Genomic DNA, 16,303 nt, shown 5'->3' with positions numbered 1-16,303 from the left:
TGTGTGTGTGTGTGTGTGTGTGTGTGTGTGTGTGTGTGTATGTTGTGATGAGTTGTTTGAGATCCCTGTGTCCTCATTTTCATCTTGGATATCACTTGTAAGGTATTTGTCCAACATGCAGCCATTAAGAAAAGAAAATGGTGTAGTTGTATTCTGGGTTGGTTGTCCTTTCAGGAAGCAGATTTGATCATTCACCAAAGTAGCAGCTTTCACAATCCACCGTCACGCTTGTCCCCTGGGGCCCTTAGATAAAGTACGTAGAGCAGTTGTTTCCAGCGATGTCATAGAGGTACTTCCTACAGTCATGAGGAGCAAAGGTGTGGAGATGAGCTCCACTTTCTATTAAGATGGTTTCCTCAAAGCTGCACTGTCCCTGTCAGTGACATTTTAGATACTTTTTTGGTTTTGTGTGATTGTTAATCCTATCCTATGCTTCTCCATCAGCTTGTTGGCCGGTTAGGGTGTTGCCCAGACCATTGGCCCTAGAAAGTACATATGGGAGCTCTCCAGTTCTCTTCTCTACTGCAGGGTGATATCAGAGGAGGGCCTGATCAGTGGGGCTTAGGGAGGGATGTACTCAGAGTGAGAGCACATTAAAGAGTTTCTCCAAATATTAGATCACTGGTCCCTAAATTACGTTGATTATTTGACCTCACACCAGGCAGCAAGCTGAAGCTGAGAAAATCATGGGATGTGGCCGGTGAAATCAGATTTTCATCGGCTCGGTTAGGATTTATGAAAGTATGGTGGACAAGACAACTGTCCTGGACAGAGGACTCCTTTCAAATGTAGGGAGCCTCGTCCTTTCCATATTTCTGTCTCAATTTCTAATGTTAATGCAATAGGAAGAACTTCAGATGACCACAGTCAGTTACCTAGTAATACATAAACAAGGAGATCTGAGACCCCAATGTCAGGCAGAGGAACACCCCTCTCTTTCCCTGAACCCCTCCAGTACATTCAGAGCTCTAAAGTGACCAGAAACAATCAGGAAAGGTCACTGCATTTGGTGAGAGGAGCTGATTAACCTTTAGAGTAAATGTAGTGGAAATTCATGGAATAGGGGGTAGGATAATACAGTTGAAATGGGCCTGGGAGAAAGGAGATAGTGCAAATTGATCGTTCTTTGAGCAATTTGCTTGGAAAAACAAAAAAAGAAAATGGTAATTATATCAGCTGGATAAAGTTTGTATTTATGGAAAAAAAACCAAAGTACAGTTCCAGCACCCCCAAGGAATCCCCTTGTGCTGACCCCTTGCAGTGGGATCTCCCCCCCAGCCCTGACTCCTGGCAACCACCCTTATAGTTTTCTTCTTTTTCATACACATTCATTCATACGGTATGTAAAAGACTGGCTTCCTTCCCTTGGCCTAATGCCTGCTTGATTCAAGTTTTACACATATTTTAAAGTGCGAAGAACCCCTTCTTTCCAGAACAGAGCAAATAGGGACCTGAGAAGATGGACGTGAGAAGGTGGGTTAGGGACACATTGAAACGTCAGACGAGCAGCTGAGCAGCTCCCCTGGCTGAGCGTGTTAGGGCTGAATGCCAGGCGGGGAGGAGGCGGGGAGGGCAGTGGCGACCTTGGCCGGTTAAATGTCTTCTTTTCTCAAACCAGCCTGGATTCCTGCTCTGACCTTTCCCACTTCCCAGGGAGTAGGGGGTGGAAGAAAGACACACACACATATACACACTTACACATTCAGAAATACGTGTGCCTCCGTTTTCACAGTGTAAGCGCTTCATTTACAGAGAGGTCATCAACCTGTCAGGCTCAACTTCAGATTTTGTTGAGGGCTGTCTGATGATGTGTGATGATACCAGGACTTGCAATCTAGAGCTATATACTTGTTTCTCAAGCCAAGATTTATTTTGCAAAATATTTCATTCCAAATTTGTGTTTTCCTTCAAAATAATGGAAATTTAAACATTAAAAATTATAGAAGGTAAAAAATTTAACTTTTGATATCTAGAATTGGGATTTTTAGATGTAGTTTATTACTAATCATCTCTGTATGTAGTTTTCATAATGTTTTTGGTAGTGTTGATTTATTTTACAAACTAAGTTATATATATAATTTAAAAATTATAATTTATATAATTATAAAATTATATAATATAAAACACTTACTAATCTCATACTCACTGACTCTCTTCTTCACTTTTTCATTAGGAATTAACTGCATTTTAATTTTTGTTGGGTTTTTCTCCCCTATAGTTGTGATATTCAAAGCATAGATGATTCTTATTTCCCCAGAAGAGCAGGCAGACTTTCTCAGGACATTTATCACGTTCATTAACTATTACTTAGAAGAACTAACTACTTCTCCCTCATGATGGTTAATGGTTAATGTATTCATGTCCTTGCCCACATATTCTGCTGCTGATATAATTTATATGGAGGTATATGGAGATGTTAGCATACACTAAAGGTCTTAAAAGGACAGTAAAGAAGTTACTCTTGGTGCTAGCACTGTGGTTATTATATAATCTAAGCTATTACTGTTCTGCCATAAATAGAATTATTTTACTGTATCTTCTCATTTGTCCGGAAAGATGCTATTTGACGCTTTTCATGTATCCAGAAGTTAGAACATAAGCTTGGAAGCCCTCAGAGTGCTCAAAAATCTGTTAAAAGTAAACCTAATAAACCTTATGCCTACTATGTGATAGGTGTTTGTATATTTTGCTTTATTTAACCTCCACAATCATTGTATGTAACAGTCATTCTTGCCTCTTCCACAGAGGACATTGAACATCTGAGGTTACAGAAGTGGTCCAAGGTCATATGTCTATAGCTGGGGTTTCAACTTGGGTGCATGTGTCCCTCAGGATCCTGACTCTGAGCCCGTTTATTCCCACATCAGTCATTCACACAAATATTTTTTCAATATTTACTATATGACAGGCCCCTGGGTATCCAGGATTAAAGACAGATTTATCAAATTCCTAAGCAATTCCTTTATCTGCTTTTTGGACTGCAGTAAATATGAAACAGAGTAGAAAAGAGATGAGGCTTGAGGACAAAGACACTCTCTATCTTATCCACTGTTGCATTCACAGGCCAAGTAGAGCACATAGTAGGAGCTCAGTAAATACATTCATATGGATGAATGACATTAATGACGAGTAATACCCAACTGGGCTTCCCCAGTAAAGAGTTCTGCCACTTCAGGAGACATAAAAGACACAAGTTCTATCCCTGGGTTGGGAAGATTCCCTGGGGAAGGGCATGGCAACCCTCTCCAGTATTCTTGCCTAGAGAGAACCATGGACAGAGGAGCCTGGCGGGCTACAGTCCATGGGGTTGCAAAGCGAAGGACACAACTGAAGTGATAGAGCAAGCACGCACACAGTAGCCGACTAGGAGAGAGAATTAAGTGTAGAAGGGATTTAACATCAAGCAGTAGAACTGTCCTGGCCTGCTCAGTGTATGAACAAGCAGTTGCATATCTCGCTAGACCCATGGGGTAGGAAGAGTCTTCAGCGTGTTCACTGATGCCAGAATGATGCCCTGGGGCACCTAGTGACTGAGGAGACCCAGGCTCTGTACCATGGAAGGAGAGGCACTCATGAATGTGGCATCCTGTTTAAAAAGCAGGGAAGTATGCAAAACATTTTAGAAAAGTTTCCATAAAAAATGGCGTTTGTTCCCCTTAAAGTAGGCCAAAGGGCTAAACTTCTGTGTCTTAGAAAAATCACATAGGTGGAGAAATTGTTTCCCTAACGCTTTTGGATAAAGAGGTATTACATAATACAGTTTTTCCTTTTCCTGATAAATTGTAACATTAAATTTTCATGCCAAATGAAACTTTGAAGAACTCAAGTTAATACTCTTTGGAAGATACCTTATGTCTTCCAAAGGACTGTTATCTATTTAGGACTGTATCTCATGCATAGCACATAACAATCTATCAGATGTAACAAGTGAATAGGCTGCCTAGAATGACAAAGCAAAGTTTTTTGAGTCATATAACTTGAAAGAATTATGATGTGTTGAAGTCATGTTTGAAGTATCATTTAGCTCTTTGTAAGGAAAAAAAAATGGGGACATTAGGGAACTACTGATACGATTTCAATTTCATTATCCAGCAGCATCGATGCACTGCTTTCTTGTCCCGAGAATGTATCTATTAACAGTGATGTTTTGCCTTACAGCTTTTCTGGGAGAAGAGGCTACAAGGACTTAGTGCATCAGATGTAACAGAACAAATTATAAAAACCATGGAACTCCCTAAAGGTCTTCAAGGTATTCTCCGAGTTCAGTTGAGCAGTCCCTGCTGCGTGCCAGGCTCTGTGTTGGAGGCAGTGGAGGCAGACGTGATGAGGGTGACAGGTCTTTGCTGTGGGGACTGTTTGCCTCGCTGGGTGATGCTCCCCTTGGGTTTTAGTAAACCCAGAGGCAGTGTGCCTGAAACACTTTGTAGGTTGCAGAACGCTTCCGGGCGGTGTCTTACCTAAGTTTTTTTTCTGTGTGTACCTTTTGGCTTGAGGTTAATTAGGCTCGTCATGTAAATTAATCCATGTTACGTGTTTAGACCCAAATGCAGCCTAAGTGGCAGACCATCCCCAGCTTCTTGCTCGAAGCCACATCAGGCCCCAGCACTTGCTTTTTTCTCCCTTCCTCTTATCAAAAGAACAGCCAGCATCTCTAATCCTGTCTCTCCCTCCGTGACCTGCTGCTGCAAGCCTCAGATGCCCATGGGTCCAGTAACAGGAGTGAGCGGGATCCGGGGTGGAGAACTCAGCTGCTGGCATGCCTCGTGGTGTCACACGTTCACTCCAAGTTCTAGAGAAGCATTAGTTTTTGAGTGTTACAACTTTGGCTTCCAAATCTTGATACGTTGCAAACCCTCCTAATTCCTGGTTAGAGTAGTGTCTTATCGCTCTGTGCCCTTGGAAATGATTGCTTTAGCTGGTCTAACAAGTTTCAGATGAGAAGCAGTGAACTTACACGTAGCTGTGGTTCCAGCCTCCTAACGTGCAGTCAGGGGTACAGTTACTAATCCTATTCATGTGGGTATTTTGTTAGTTGAAAAAGCTGTTAAAGGTGTAGGTACAGCCTACTTGCATTGGCTTTTCCTTTGAAATCCCTGCACAAGAAAGAAATGTTGAGACATGGCAAGCTACAGGGGAAATGTTCCAGGACCCTAGGGACACATTAATAGGGATATTTGAATGTAAGATGACTTTAGAAGGGACTTAGATCATTAAGAATAATTGACCTTGCATGAGGAAATGTAGCCAACTTTTTAAGACGTTTAATACCCTGGAAATGTATTTTTAAATTCTGTTTAAGTTTTATTAAAATACTCAAGTATTTGGTTACTATTTCCTTAATGTTAATTCTTTGTTCTTGATAACTAAGTAAATGTGCTGTTATCTTTTGCTGCTTTGGCTTGTCAGTTTTAAATAGTTGATCTCAGATGAATATAAAGATAATCAGTTGTTTTAGGCTCCACAAGGTTTGCTCAGCACAGCTAGAAACGTCCTGGAACTGATGCATGTTTCTGATTGCAGGAGTTGGTCCGGGTAGTAACGATGAGACCCTTTTATCTGCTGTCGCCAGTGCTTTGCACACAAGCTCTGCACCCATCACAGGGCAAGTCTCTGCTGCTGTGGAAAAGAACCCCGCTGTCTGGCTGAACACATCTCAACCCCTCTGCAAGGCTTTCATTGTCACAGATGAAGACATTAGGTGAGAGCAGAACATGACTTCAAAAAACTTGTCTCCTACACTTGATACGTTTTTTATTGCTTGTTAGGTTCAGTGCCAGTCCTAGTAAGTGATGACCCTTCTTGGCAAAGCTGGCGTAAAACAGATGATACAGGATGTTTTAAAACAAATGCATGCTGGAAAAGGTAGCATTGTATAAGGTGTATCATCCTGATTATCCCCGAAGGACAGAGCAGTCGTACTCTCTCCACGTGATTTTTGCGGTATCTTATGCAATCTGGGTTCTGCCTTTCTGCTCTGAAGAGTCCGTGCATTCACTTATGCCTGTTCTGATTGCTGTCTGCAGTAGCAGATCATTGCTGTGCTGCTTTGAGTTCAGTTGTGTTTTCAAAGTTCAGTTTACTTATCTTGATTTTATTGATCTCACATAAACTCAATTTAGAGATTTATTTATCTCTACTTCACTTTGTTTCAAGTAAAGGTTTAAGGTGGCTCTGAAGAGACACACACACACACACACACACACACACACAGTGAGACACATATGTACATACATCAAGTGAAGTCAGATGAGAAGCAAATGAGAAGAAAGACAAAGCAAAAGGTAAAGCTATTATGTAAAACAGCCAAGAATGAGAAGCAGACACAAGCTGCATCCATTAACATCTTTTACTCTTTCTACGGCTGAGCCGCGAATTAGGTTTATAGCAGCAGATTATGAAGGGGAACCGTATCTCTCAGATAGATAATGCCCAAGGAGTATAAGCAAGCCATTGCTCAGGAGAAAAGGAACTATTCCAGATACTAAAACCACACAGAAATTCTTACATGGGATTTATGGATTTCAGTATTATTCTTTAGAATGATTGTAGTTTGGTGGTTTAGTCGCTAAGTCGTGTCCAACTCTTGTGACCCCATGGACTGTAGCTGGCCAGGCTCCTCTGTCCATGGGATTCTCCAGGCAAGAACACTGGAGTGGGTTACCATGTCCTCCTCCAGGGGATCTTCCCAACCCCGGGATCAAACCTGTGTCCCCTACATTGCGGGCTGTCTCCTGCACTGCAAGTGGATCTTTACCACGGAGCCACCGGGGAAGCCCAGAGTGATTGTGTACTATGCTGTATTTCCTTAGGATAGGACAGGATGTGTGCTTCATTACTTCTGTCCTCTGAATGCAAACCCGAAAGCTTTACTGTTCCTAGACCAAGCCAGCAGATGACACTTCTGAATTTCAGAAAATACGTATTACATTTGTTTTTTGTTTTTTTCCTAATTCCGTGAAAGTTGGTATGAGACTGTTGTTAAATGCCTGTGTCTAGCCAGGTTTATAATTGGAAGGCCTTCCCTGGATTTTAAAGTAGTTCTTTTTGCAAAGATGTAGAGCAGTTCACAGTTGCATTCGGATGCCTTGATGATGTGGAATTTATGATCAGTGTTATTCTTCTTTTTTTTTAAAAAAAGTGTGAAATCAAGGAAAGGAATCAGCTTGCTCTTGGGACTGTTCCTACCCTTGAGGAAGGAAATTACTCAGGAGGCTAGCCCCCCTCTGTCCTGGAATGAGTGCCCAGTTCATCAGCCCGGGTCCTGCTAGGTCCCTGAGGGTGTTGACTGAGGTCTTCTGATGACAGGGCCCCATGGGGACATCTTGGGGCTGTGTTAGAATCCTGCTTAACACATCTGGCGGAGGCTTTACTCGGTTTTCATAAATGTGGGAAGCCTCACTCAAGACAGAAGAGACGCGGTGGCCAGTGTCAGATTTTCAGGTATACTTCTCCAGCCAAGCCGGATTTGGATGCTTTTCTTTTAGGGTAAACTCGTCTGACCGATTGTCCATTTGATTGCATTGTCATAACAAATCATCAAGCCAAACATTTCTTCTCCAATTAGTACATATTCAAAATAAACGACTGCAAGTGGAATTATCACTTTTCTCCAGTTGTGTCACCAATAATGTGTTTGTGTTAAACCTTCAACTAAGGATCTCAACATTGAGCACATGTTTTTTTTCAGCCAGCTTGATAACTATTTTCATTCATAGGCGTATTTGTTTTCTGATACCCAGTGATAAGTTCTCACAAACCTCGCCGTTTAAAGCAATAGCTGTTCGTAGCTCTAAGTTCTGTAGGTCGGAAGTCCGGGTGGGCATGACTGGATTCCCTGCCCCGGGTCTTACACAGTTGAAATCTGAGTGTCTGCAGAACTGCGTGGCCTTCTGGAGCCTGGGCTCCTCCTAAGCTTGTTGCAGAGTTAGTGTCTTTCTAGTAGGGATGAAGCCCCTCTTCTCTTGTTGGCTGTTCTCAGTGGCAGCTTGAAGCTGCCAGCAGCTCCTTGCCCCGTGGCTCCCTTCACATTCCCTCTCCTGCTGCTTTCTAGAAGAGCCCAGCCCCTTTGAAAGCCTCTTCTTTCTTATTAGGTCAGGCCCTCTACGATAATCTCTTTCGATTAACTCAGGGTCAGCTATTAGTAACCTGATCATAGAATGACATCCCATCACGTGTTCCTAAGTCCTTCCTGCCCTTAAGGGGAGAGAATTCTGCCTGGGATGTGACCAGGGGCCCGTGGGGACATCCTGGGGCTGTGTTAAGAGTCCTGCTCACCACATCCGGCAGAGGCTTTACTTTCAGTTTTCATAAATGGGGGAAGCAGCGCTCAAGACAGCAGAGCAGCGGTGGCCAGTGTCAGATTTTCAGATCACTTCTCCAGCCAGAAGCGCTCTTCTTCCCATTTCCTTCATCTTCCCGATGGGGTGATGCTAGGGGGGCTGTGCAGACACTCTGTTATGAGGCATGAGAGATTGCCCATGACCGATAACGCCATTTATCATAAGCCTGGAGTTACTGAGCCAGATGTTAAGACTGACTGTAAGAAATAAACATCCTGTTTTTCATGACTCTGCTCCACTGTGTGAAAATCTGTTGAACTCCAAGGACTTCCCTGGCGGTGCAGTGGTTATGTCTTCACCTTCCAACGCAAGGAGTGCGGGTTTGATCCCTAGTCCAAGAGCTAAGATCCCACGTGCCTCAGGGCCAAAACATAAGACAGAAACAGTATTGTAACACTTGCAATAAAGACTGTAAAAACGGAAGTGGTAGATGCTCAATTGTGTCCAACTCTTTGTGACCCCATGGACTGTAGCCAGTCAGGCTCCTCTGTCCATGTAATTTTCCAGGTAAGAATCCTGGAGTGGGTACCTATTCTCTTCTCCAGGGCATCTTCCCAACCCAGGGATCGAATATGAGTCTCTTGCATTGCAAGCAGATTCTTTACCATCTGAGCTACCAGGGATCAAAACATCTCTTAAAAAAACTCTCTTCAACTCTAGTTTCTGTGAATATGATCGAGGCTACAGAGCTTGACTCAGTGGTTGCTTCCCTCTTTTCAAAAATTCATTTAAAAGGTGGAAGTCTAAACCTTTTATCTCTTAGTGCTGTTTTTAGAGTTTGGTAAAGATGATATCTAAAGTTTTTGTGGTTACACAACATGTTAATTTCGCTTACCTTGGACATAGACTACTGAGATAAAGAGATGTGGGGATGAGACTGTAGCAAACGTGACTTCACAGCTGGTTGAGGACCCAAGGGGCAAATGCCCAGGGCATCTTAGTGGAGTCTTCTGGAACATCACCCCTCTACCCTTCTGCTTGCCCCGGTGTGGGGCAGTGCCGTGATTTGTCTTCCTCAACGATGGATGGAGAAACTGGCACTTCTTCCTTCAGCAGAGCCCTCGAGATCCCTCGCTGTGTCTCTTCCTCATCCCGGGGCTGCTCCCCCTCCAGTCTGTATCCATCCCCCAACCTTTCCTGCGGCCTCTGGAGGCGACTCGTCCTGTTTCTAGTCAAGGCTCGCCCTCCCACCTGGGCCTTTGCCTCTGTTCCTTTCTTGCTTCTTTTCCAAGCCTTTTACTTCCACACTTGTCCCTTCTCTCCTGTTTCTTCAACCATTGCCTCCCCACTGGGTTCTGGAGGTGAGTTTCTGTTTGCCATCTTGGTTTGCTGGAACTGTTTTAGGAATCTCTCCTTGCCCTGTCAGGTAGCTGTTCTCCATTTTTTTTTCCTGCTTTTTAAGGATGAAATGTGATACCATTGGTGCGCTCCGTTCTTCATGTCATGGTTCTGCCTCTTCTGTGTGACGTGGTGTTTTTAACTCTCACTTTGGAGGTTCCCTGAGAGTCCCCAGGACCCAGAGGACCTTGCGTGTTCTTCACTTACTCGGCTCAGCTCAAGGGTCCGCTCCTCCTCCGCCCTTGGTGCACAGGGTCGGGTGCTCTTGGCTACTCTGTGACGGCCTGTGGTCAGCAGGCTGCGGACCCAGGGGAGAGCTCCGACTGCCCTCCCCGATGCCACCAGAGGCAGCAGCTGAACTGGCCCATCTCGCCTCCACCTCCTCCGCCCTTCTCAGTGCTTCACCCAGCACATCTCTTTTCCTTCCTATTTTCCGATATCATTTCCCACTTTTATTTCACATTATCCCTTATAGGAATAACCCTGAACCTTCACATATTTGAAGTTTTTGAAGTTGAAGAAAAGGTCCCTGAAAGAAACCTCCTCCTGCCAGAATTCTCTGTGAGATGAGGGTTTCCCTTCCTGTCCGAATGTCCCCCTTTTTGGGCAAAGCTCATCTCCCACGAGACCTGGTTTTTGTGAGGGTTAGAGGCCGCTTTTGCAAAGTCTAAGGAGAAGGAAGTGTGTGTTTCTGAGGAATTTTCCTGACTTTGGAGTAAAGATAAACCACGTCGTCGGCAGCATCATTGTTCCAACACTGGCCAAATTGTTAGTGTCTTTTTACTCTTGTTTTTACAAAGGAAACAGGAAGAGCGAGTACAGCAAGTACGTAAGAAATTGGAAGAGGCGCTGATGGCAGACATCTTGTCACGAGCTGCTGACGCGGAGGCCGTGGACCTTGAAGTGGACAGTGGAGATGACGCCTAAGACTGGCATCAGGTACAGCAACGCTGGGACGTGGGGACACTCCGGGCTTTTATTTCCTTGCTCTTGCCCTTGCAGCCAGCTTCAGCGGCGCCTGCAAAGCCTCCTCCACTGTGTATCCTGTGCACTGCTGTTGTCGGGCCCCCTTTGTATTTAAGGACCATAGCAGAGTGCATCCTTTTCTTCTCATGATGTGAAAATGTTCACCCCCCTGCGGCTGCTTGAGAGGGACCTGGGCTCTTTGTCACTGGAGCAAAGCAGAGGAGGAAGGAAAGGACTCTGCCAGGGAGAGAGGTGCTGCAGGAGGTGAAGCAGCCGTCGCCTCCGCCACGGTCGCTTTCTGGGGTGAAGGGGTCTCTTGTCCCCTACATAAAAGTATGGTCACAGAGTAGGCAAAAACCCCTCCCTTTCCCCTCCTTCTCTGATCTCTGTAGCACAGACTTGATGCAGGGAGACCAAGTTAGGAGCTTGTAGCTTAGCAAGAGGTGACGGTGGCTTCATGAGGGTCTTGGTGTCGGGGATGCAGAGAGAAATGGAAAAGCCAATCTGAGATGTATTTGGAGGTAGAATCGACTTGACCAGGTGACTGACTGACAGGAGGGTGGGAGAGTGGGACGGATGACCAAGCCCAGGTTTTTTACGGGAGCCCGCTGGGTGGTGGGGAGGGTCCTGTTTGGTACAGGGGTAGACTGGAGGTGTCGCACGCTGGGAGGAGTTCACTGTTCACTCAGCCTTTCCTTCCCATCAGTGCTTTTGTCTTAATTCAGAGTGGCTTAGGCCACAGTGGCACACAAATCAGGTAATAATGACAACTTTTACATTAACCTGGTCAGCGGCAGCAGTGACCTCTGGCCACACAGTCTCCTGACCGTGCAGCACCATTTAAATCCAGTTTGGTGCTATTTTAAGTAGTTTGCTTTCGGTTTCCGTATCGAGGACAGGATGATGCTGTGTTGACGCTGAATCTTGTCTGCCGTTCCAATAGGGGTGTATTTTCTGGACTGTGATGAGCACACTTTGTATGTGTAAAGTCTCTCAGGGGGAAGTCTGAAAGTGTATTTTTTTTTGTCTAAAGACTTCAGCGCAGTGTGGAAATCTGAGAACTGATTCCAAGAAAGCCCTCTTCTTCAGAGCTTTTAATTGTTTTCCAGACTTTTCCCCTGAAAACAATGTAGGAAAAATCAAGGGTAGTGTCGTTGAGGTTTTACTAGACCTTTGCCTACGTTGCACATTACTTTGCAGGTTGACGTCAAGGCAGCCCCCTGGTTCATGTAAGCGACCTTGTGTTGTAGGGACTAGGTACTTGGCTCACATAAAGGGCGCATCGCTCATTGCCTGGCACAAAGGTGGTTAACGTGGAAAACAAACTAATTAATGCTGAGTGATCAAAGTGTTAATATACATTTAAAAAATAGCCAACACGTCAGCATGTTGGGTAGGGAGAAATTGGTATTACATATATCATATTCTAAACTGGAGAATGGCATTAGACCAGGCCATTAGACTTTTGGGTTATAGAAGATTTAGAAGTATATCTTAATTATCAAAACTAAATTTACCTAAATCATTAATTTAGCTCCACGTACACCTAGAGTGTTTAATAAACCAGAGCACGGCCACATGACTTAATTAGGGGTTCATAATTAACTGTGGAATAGGTAGGACTTAGCTTGACTAAAGGTGGGGCATGGCCATGTTCAAATGCCTGGTAACATGCAGCACTCTGTACCACGCAGTTCTGTTTAGGTATGTTCATTGCATTATGACAGGGCTGGTCTTTCTAATGGTCCTTCTTAGCAGGATGTTTTATACTCACACACAGAGTCCATGGGTCGCAAGAGTTGGACACAGCTTGTGACTGCACACACACACATGCACACGCACACCCATGCACATGCACACACGTGTACACACATGTACACACGTACACACGCACACCCATGCACATGCATACACATGTACACACGCACACACACATGCACACACATGTACATACCACACACACGCATGCACACATATGCATGTGCACACACATGCGCGCGCACACACAAGCAGCCCGTCAGTAACAGGTTGAGGTTTGCTGTGTTGCTTAAGATTTTACACTCAAGAAGAGGGCCCAGGTTGCTGAACATTTTAGGAGTGATTGCAAGAAGATAATTATAAAAACAAAAAGTGTTAAGATTTAAAGCTATATCAAATACATAAATAATTGAATTGGCAGTTGTACAATATAATTTCATCCAAGTTAAGTAGTAATAAGACTTCACTGTGTTTCTATCTATAAATTCTCTGAAGTAAAATAAATTATGGTGAAATAAAATAAATCATTGTTAGTAGAAATCTTCCTAAATTTTCTCAATATGTTTGGATTTGGCTATATCTTATGATTTTTTTTTCATTTGTATGCTCTGTGATTTCCCATTTTATGCTGATTTACTTAATGATAGAAATATTTTCATAAGCATACAAAAGGGTCCATAAGATTTCTTTGAAAATGAAGTGAAGATTCTTTCAGAATTAAAAAAGTTGAAACAATGAGGGGAGCTGTTGAGTCCTTTTTATGTACAAAGTGCTGTAACTAAATACTATCAAGGCTTTAAAAATCCTATTCTACCTGAAATTTGATCTCTCACTGCTTTTCCAAGTTTTGCTGACCTCACCTGAGAAATCATTGAATTACTTAAGTCTGTTTGTTTTTTTTCTTGCAGGTAACTTTGACCGACTTTCCCCGAGAGCAAACTCCTAGAATTGAGCAAAAACGTTTCCACTGGGTTTTGCGTGTAAGAAAAAAATGTACCTGAGCACATAGAGCTTTTTAATAGCACTAACCAATGCCTTTTTAGATGTATTTTTGATGTATATATCTATTATTCAAAAATGATGTTTATTTTGAGTCCCAGGACTTAAAATTAGTCTTTTTGTAATATCGAGCAGGACCCTTAAAATGAAGCTGAGCTTTTGATGCCAGGTGCAATCTACTGGAAATGTAGCACTTCCATGAAATACTTGTTCTCCCCCCAATTTTAATATGAACAGATCAGGAGTACCAAATAAATTTCCCAATGAGCGCTTATTGTGACTTCACTGTATATAAACAGATTTTTATACTTTATTGAAAGAGGACACCTGTACATTCTTCCATCATCACTGTAAAGACAAATAAATGATTATATTCACAGACTGATTGGAATTCTTTCTGTTAAGGAGCACACACCATGCATAGTCCCTTCTTAGGATTTCTGATTGACATTCAGCTGTCTTCCCTGGGCCTTAAGTTTGAAATGAAGGTGGTGGGAAATAGTTCATACATTTGCAATATGCCTCTGAATATCATGAGAATTGTGCTCAGAATTCTAAGTTGTCATGTAGTGTGGGTAATTTTATTTTCCCTTGCCTGTAACGAGTACTTTTGTTACTTCTATAAAAATAAGGCATTTTCTTCCCTCTGGTGTGAGTTAGGTACACACGTGCCCTTCAGATGTTGCTGGAAGTCTGTGACTGTTTTTTGAGAACATTTTGTATTTTCCAATGTCTACTGGCTTACAGAGTTAACAGGTGCAGGTGAGACCCTTTGTCACAGAGAGAGGCAGCATTCTGGGCAGACTTGCTAAATGAACCAGATTGTAACGCTTTCTAATTACGACCCAGCCTCCAAAGTCTTAACATTTTTTTTTTCCTGTTGAAACTCATAAGCATTAACTTCATTACTACTTGAATTCCTTGATATCTAATTGCTCAAACTGGCACAGCATTAAGAAATGAGTTTTAAAAAGCAAAACAAGGTAATCTGATGCCAAGAAATGGAACTAAGCAAATTTAAGTACATTTTGAGAAAAAAAGAGCAAAAATAATATCTTTCTATAGGAAGGGCTTATGCACTTCTTAACTCTGAGTTCTTTTAAAATTAGATGCAGAATGATGTGATCAAGGATGTGACCAGTTGCCTATAAATGTCACCTGTGTGTGTGTGTGTGTTTTTAAATTAGTATCCTCAGCACCCTTCCAGTTCTTGAGGAAAGAAAAGGAAATGGTGAAAGCAGTGTGCCTGGCTAGGTTTGAGCTGCTGTTTCTCGGGACCTTACGCCAGACTGCATAGATGATACCTTCTTGGAATTCCTGATTCACATTCAACTTTGATCTTTGGGCCTGAGGCCACCAATTTCCTCAGAGTACTTCTGCTGGCAAATAAGTAAAGGTACTTGCAGACTCTGGGAAGACAGGTGGCAGAGGCTCCCTGCCCTAGGCCCTTCTGACTGTCCCCAGTTGGGGTGACAGTGGGAAGCTAGTATTGATTCTTTTTAAAAGCTATCATGACTAGTTAGACTGAATGCCCGAAGGCTTTTCTTAGACTCCTCTAAGTCCACGAGTCTTCATTTGTCATTAAGCTTGGGGTAACTTCACCTTGGCCATCATGGGTTCATTTCACAAAGCAGCCCAACCAAGACATACATGCTTTTATAAGCAACTTTTGTATTCAAAGGAAAACCACAATGTACCCACATACAAAATGTTGATTTTTGTTATTCTGTGCGTTGCTCAGGTAGAGAACAAGGTTTGAAAGCCATTCCATGGTGTCCAGCTGAGAACCATAAGCCTATGTGTTCGCAATGCGCCCACAGGACATGTCCAAAAGTACATTCATCATCTTATTTCCCCAACCTTCCACATCTTGCATTCCCTAACTCAGGGGATAGCAGATCATCTGATCCCACTGCCGAGGCAGACACCCAGGAGTGATCCCAGAGGCCACTCTTGTCCTTGCTGCCAACATCCCATCAGTCCTGTTAGCATTACTAACCACCTTTCTCATATCTATTTATCAATAAATAAACATGTCAACGTGCGTGTCTTCCCCATTCCCACAACCACCGCCTTCATGCAGCCCCCCTCCTCTCCTCTGCACTCGGCACCTTCTGCTTTTCACCTGTCCCCTTTCCCTCCATCCGGCCTTTTCCTCCTCCATGGAGGCATCAGTAATGGTCCTGGAAGCATCTGTGATCTCACCGTGTCCCTGCTCAGAATCCCCCCTTGTCTTGTGTACGCGGTTTGGAATCCCACCTAGTGAGCACTTTGAGATGGAGAGCACCTGTGTTTGAACCCTCCTTTTGCCATTTGTGTGACTTGGCAGGTTTCCCCAGTGTCTTTGAGCCTGTTCCTCCTCAGTGAAATAGTAATAATACCTACCTCATAGAGTCGTCGTGAGGACTAAACGAGATGCTGTTTGTCACGTGTTAGCACAGTACCTGGTGTGTCGTGGCGGCCTCTGCAGGTGTCAGCTTCCCAGAGTCATTTGCTGATAACCCTAACTACCCTCCACTTTATAAACACCCCCAGTACTCTATTTTCCGCCTTGGCACTCTGTTCATTTCCTTTGTAGAAGTCTTCTAAGTCTGTATTTTATTTATTTGTTGACTTTTGTTCGGTCTGTCTATCTTAGAATGTAAGCTCTTTGAGAGCCAGGATGTGTCTGCCTTGTTCCTTGTTATAATCCCAGCGCTTAGCCTAGTGCCTGGCACACAGTAAGCACTCCGTACGGGTGCACTGAGTAGACGGACGAATGATCAAAAGGCTCTTCAGGATCTGATAGCCGCCTGCTTGTCTAGCTCATCCTGCCACTGTCCCCGCTGCACCTTCAGCTCAAGGAAAACCGCATCACCTGCTCCTTCCAAGTGCCGCTTGGGCCCCTGTGTCTTTGTCCCTGT

The 16,303-nt window shown here is 43.6% G+C and overlaps 1 protein-coding gene across 1 annotated transcript in view; it reads left to right on the top strand.

Annotated features, from left to right (window-relative positions):
• Positions 1 to 13,781, top strand: part of MBD2 (methyl-CpG binding domain protein 2) — a 67,984-nt gene extending 54,203 nt beyond the window's left edge. Inside the window, exons 4-7 of the mRNA XM_014479427.2 lie at positions 4,159 to 4,249; positions 5,521 to 5,698; positions 10,478 to 10,616; positions 13,310 to 13,781. Coding sequence (XP_014334913.2) covers positions 4,159 to 4,249; positions 5,521 to 5,698; positions 10,478 to 10,604 — 396 coding nt within the window. The 3' untranslated portion in view covers positions 10,605 to 10,616; positions 13,310 to 13,781. The remainder of the gene's footprint in view (positions 1 to 4,158; positions 4,250 to 5,520; positions 5,699 to 10,477; positions 10,617 to 13,309) is intronic.
• The last annotated feature ends 2,522 nt before the right edge of the window (positions 13,782 to 16,303 follow it).

This window comes from Bos mutus, chromosome 24 (assembly GCF_027580195.1).
Source record: "Bos mutus isolate GX-2022 chromosome 24, NWIPB_WYAK_1.1, whole genome shotgun sequence".
Lineage (NCBI taxonomy): Eukaryota > Metazoa > Chordata > Mammalia > Artiodactyla > Bovidae > Bos > Bos mutus.
The sequence above is the reverse complement of the archived record's forward strand: the minus strand, read 5'-3'. Positions and strand labels throughout refer to the sequence as shown.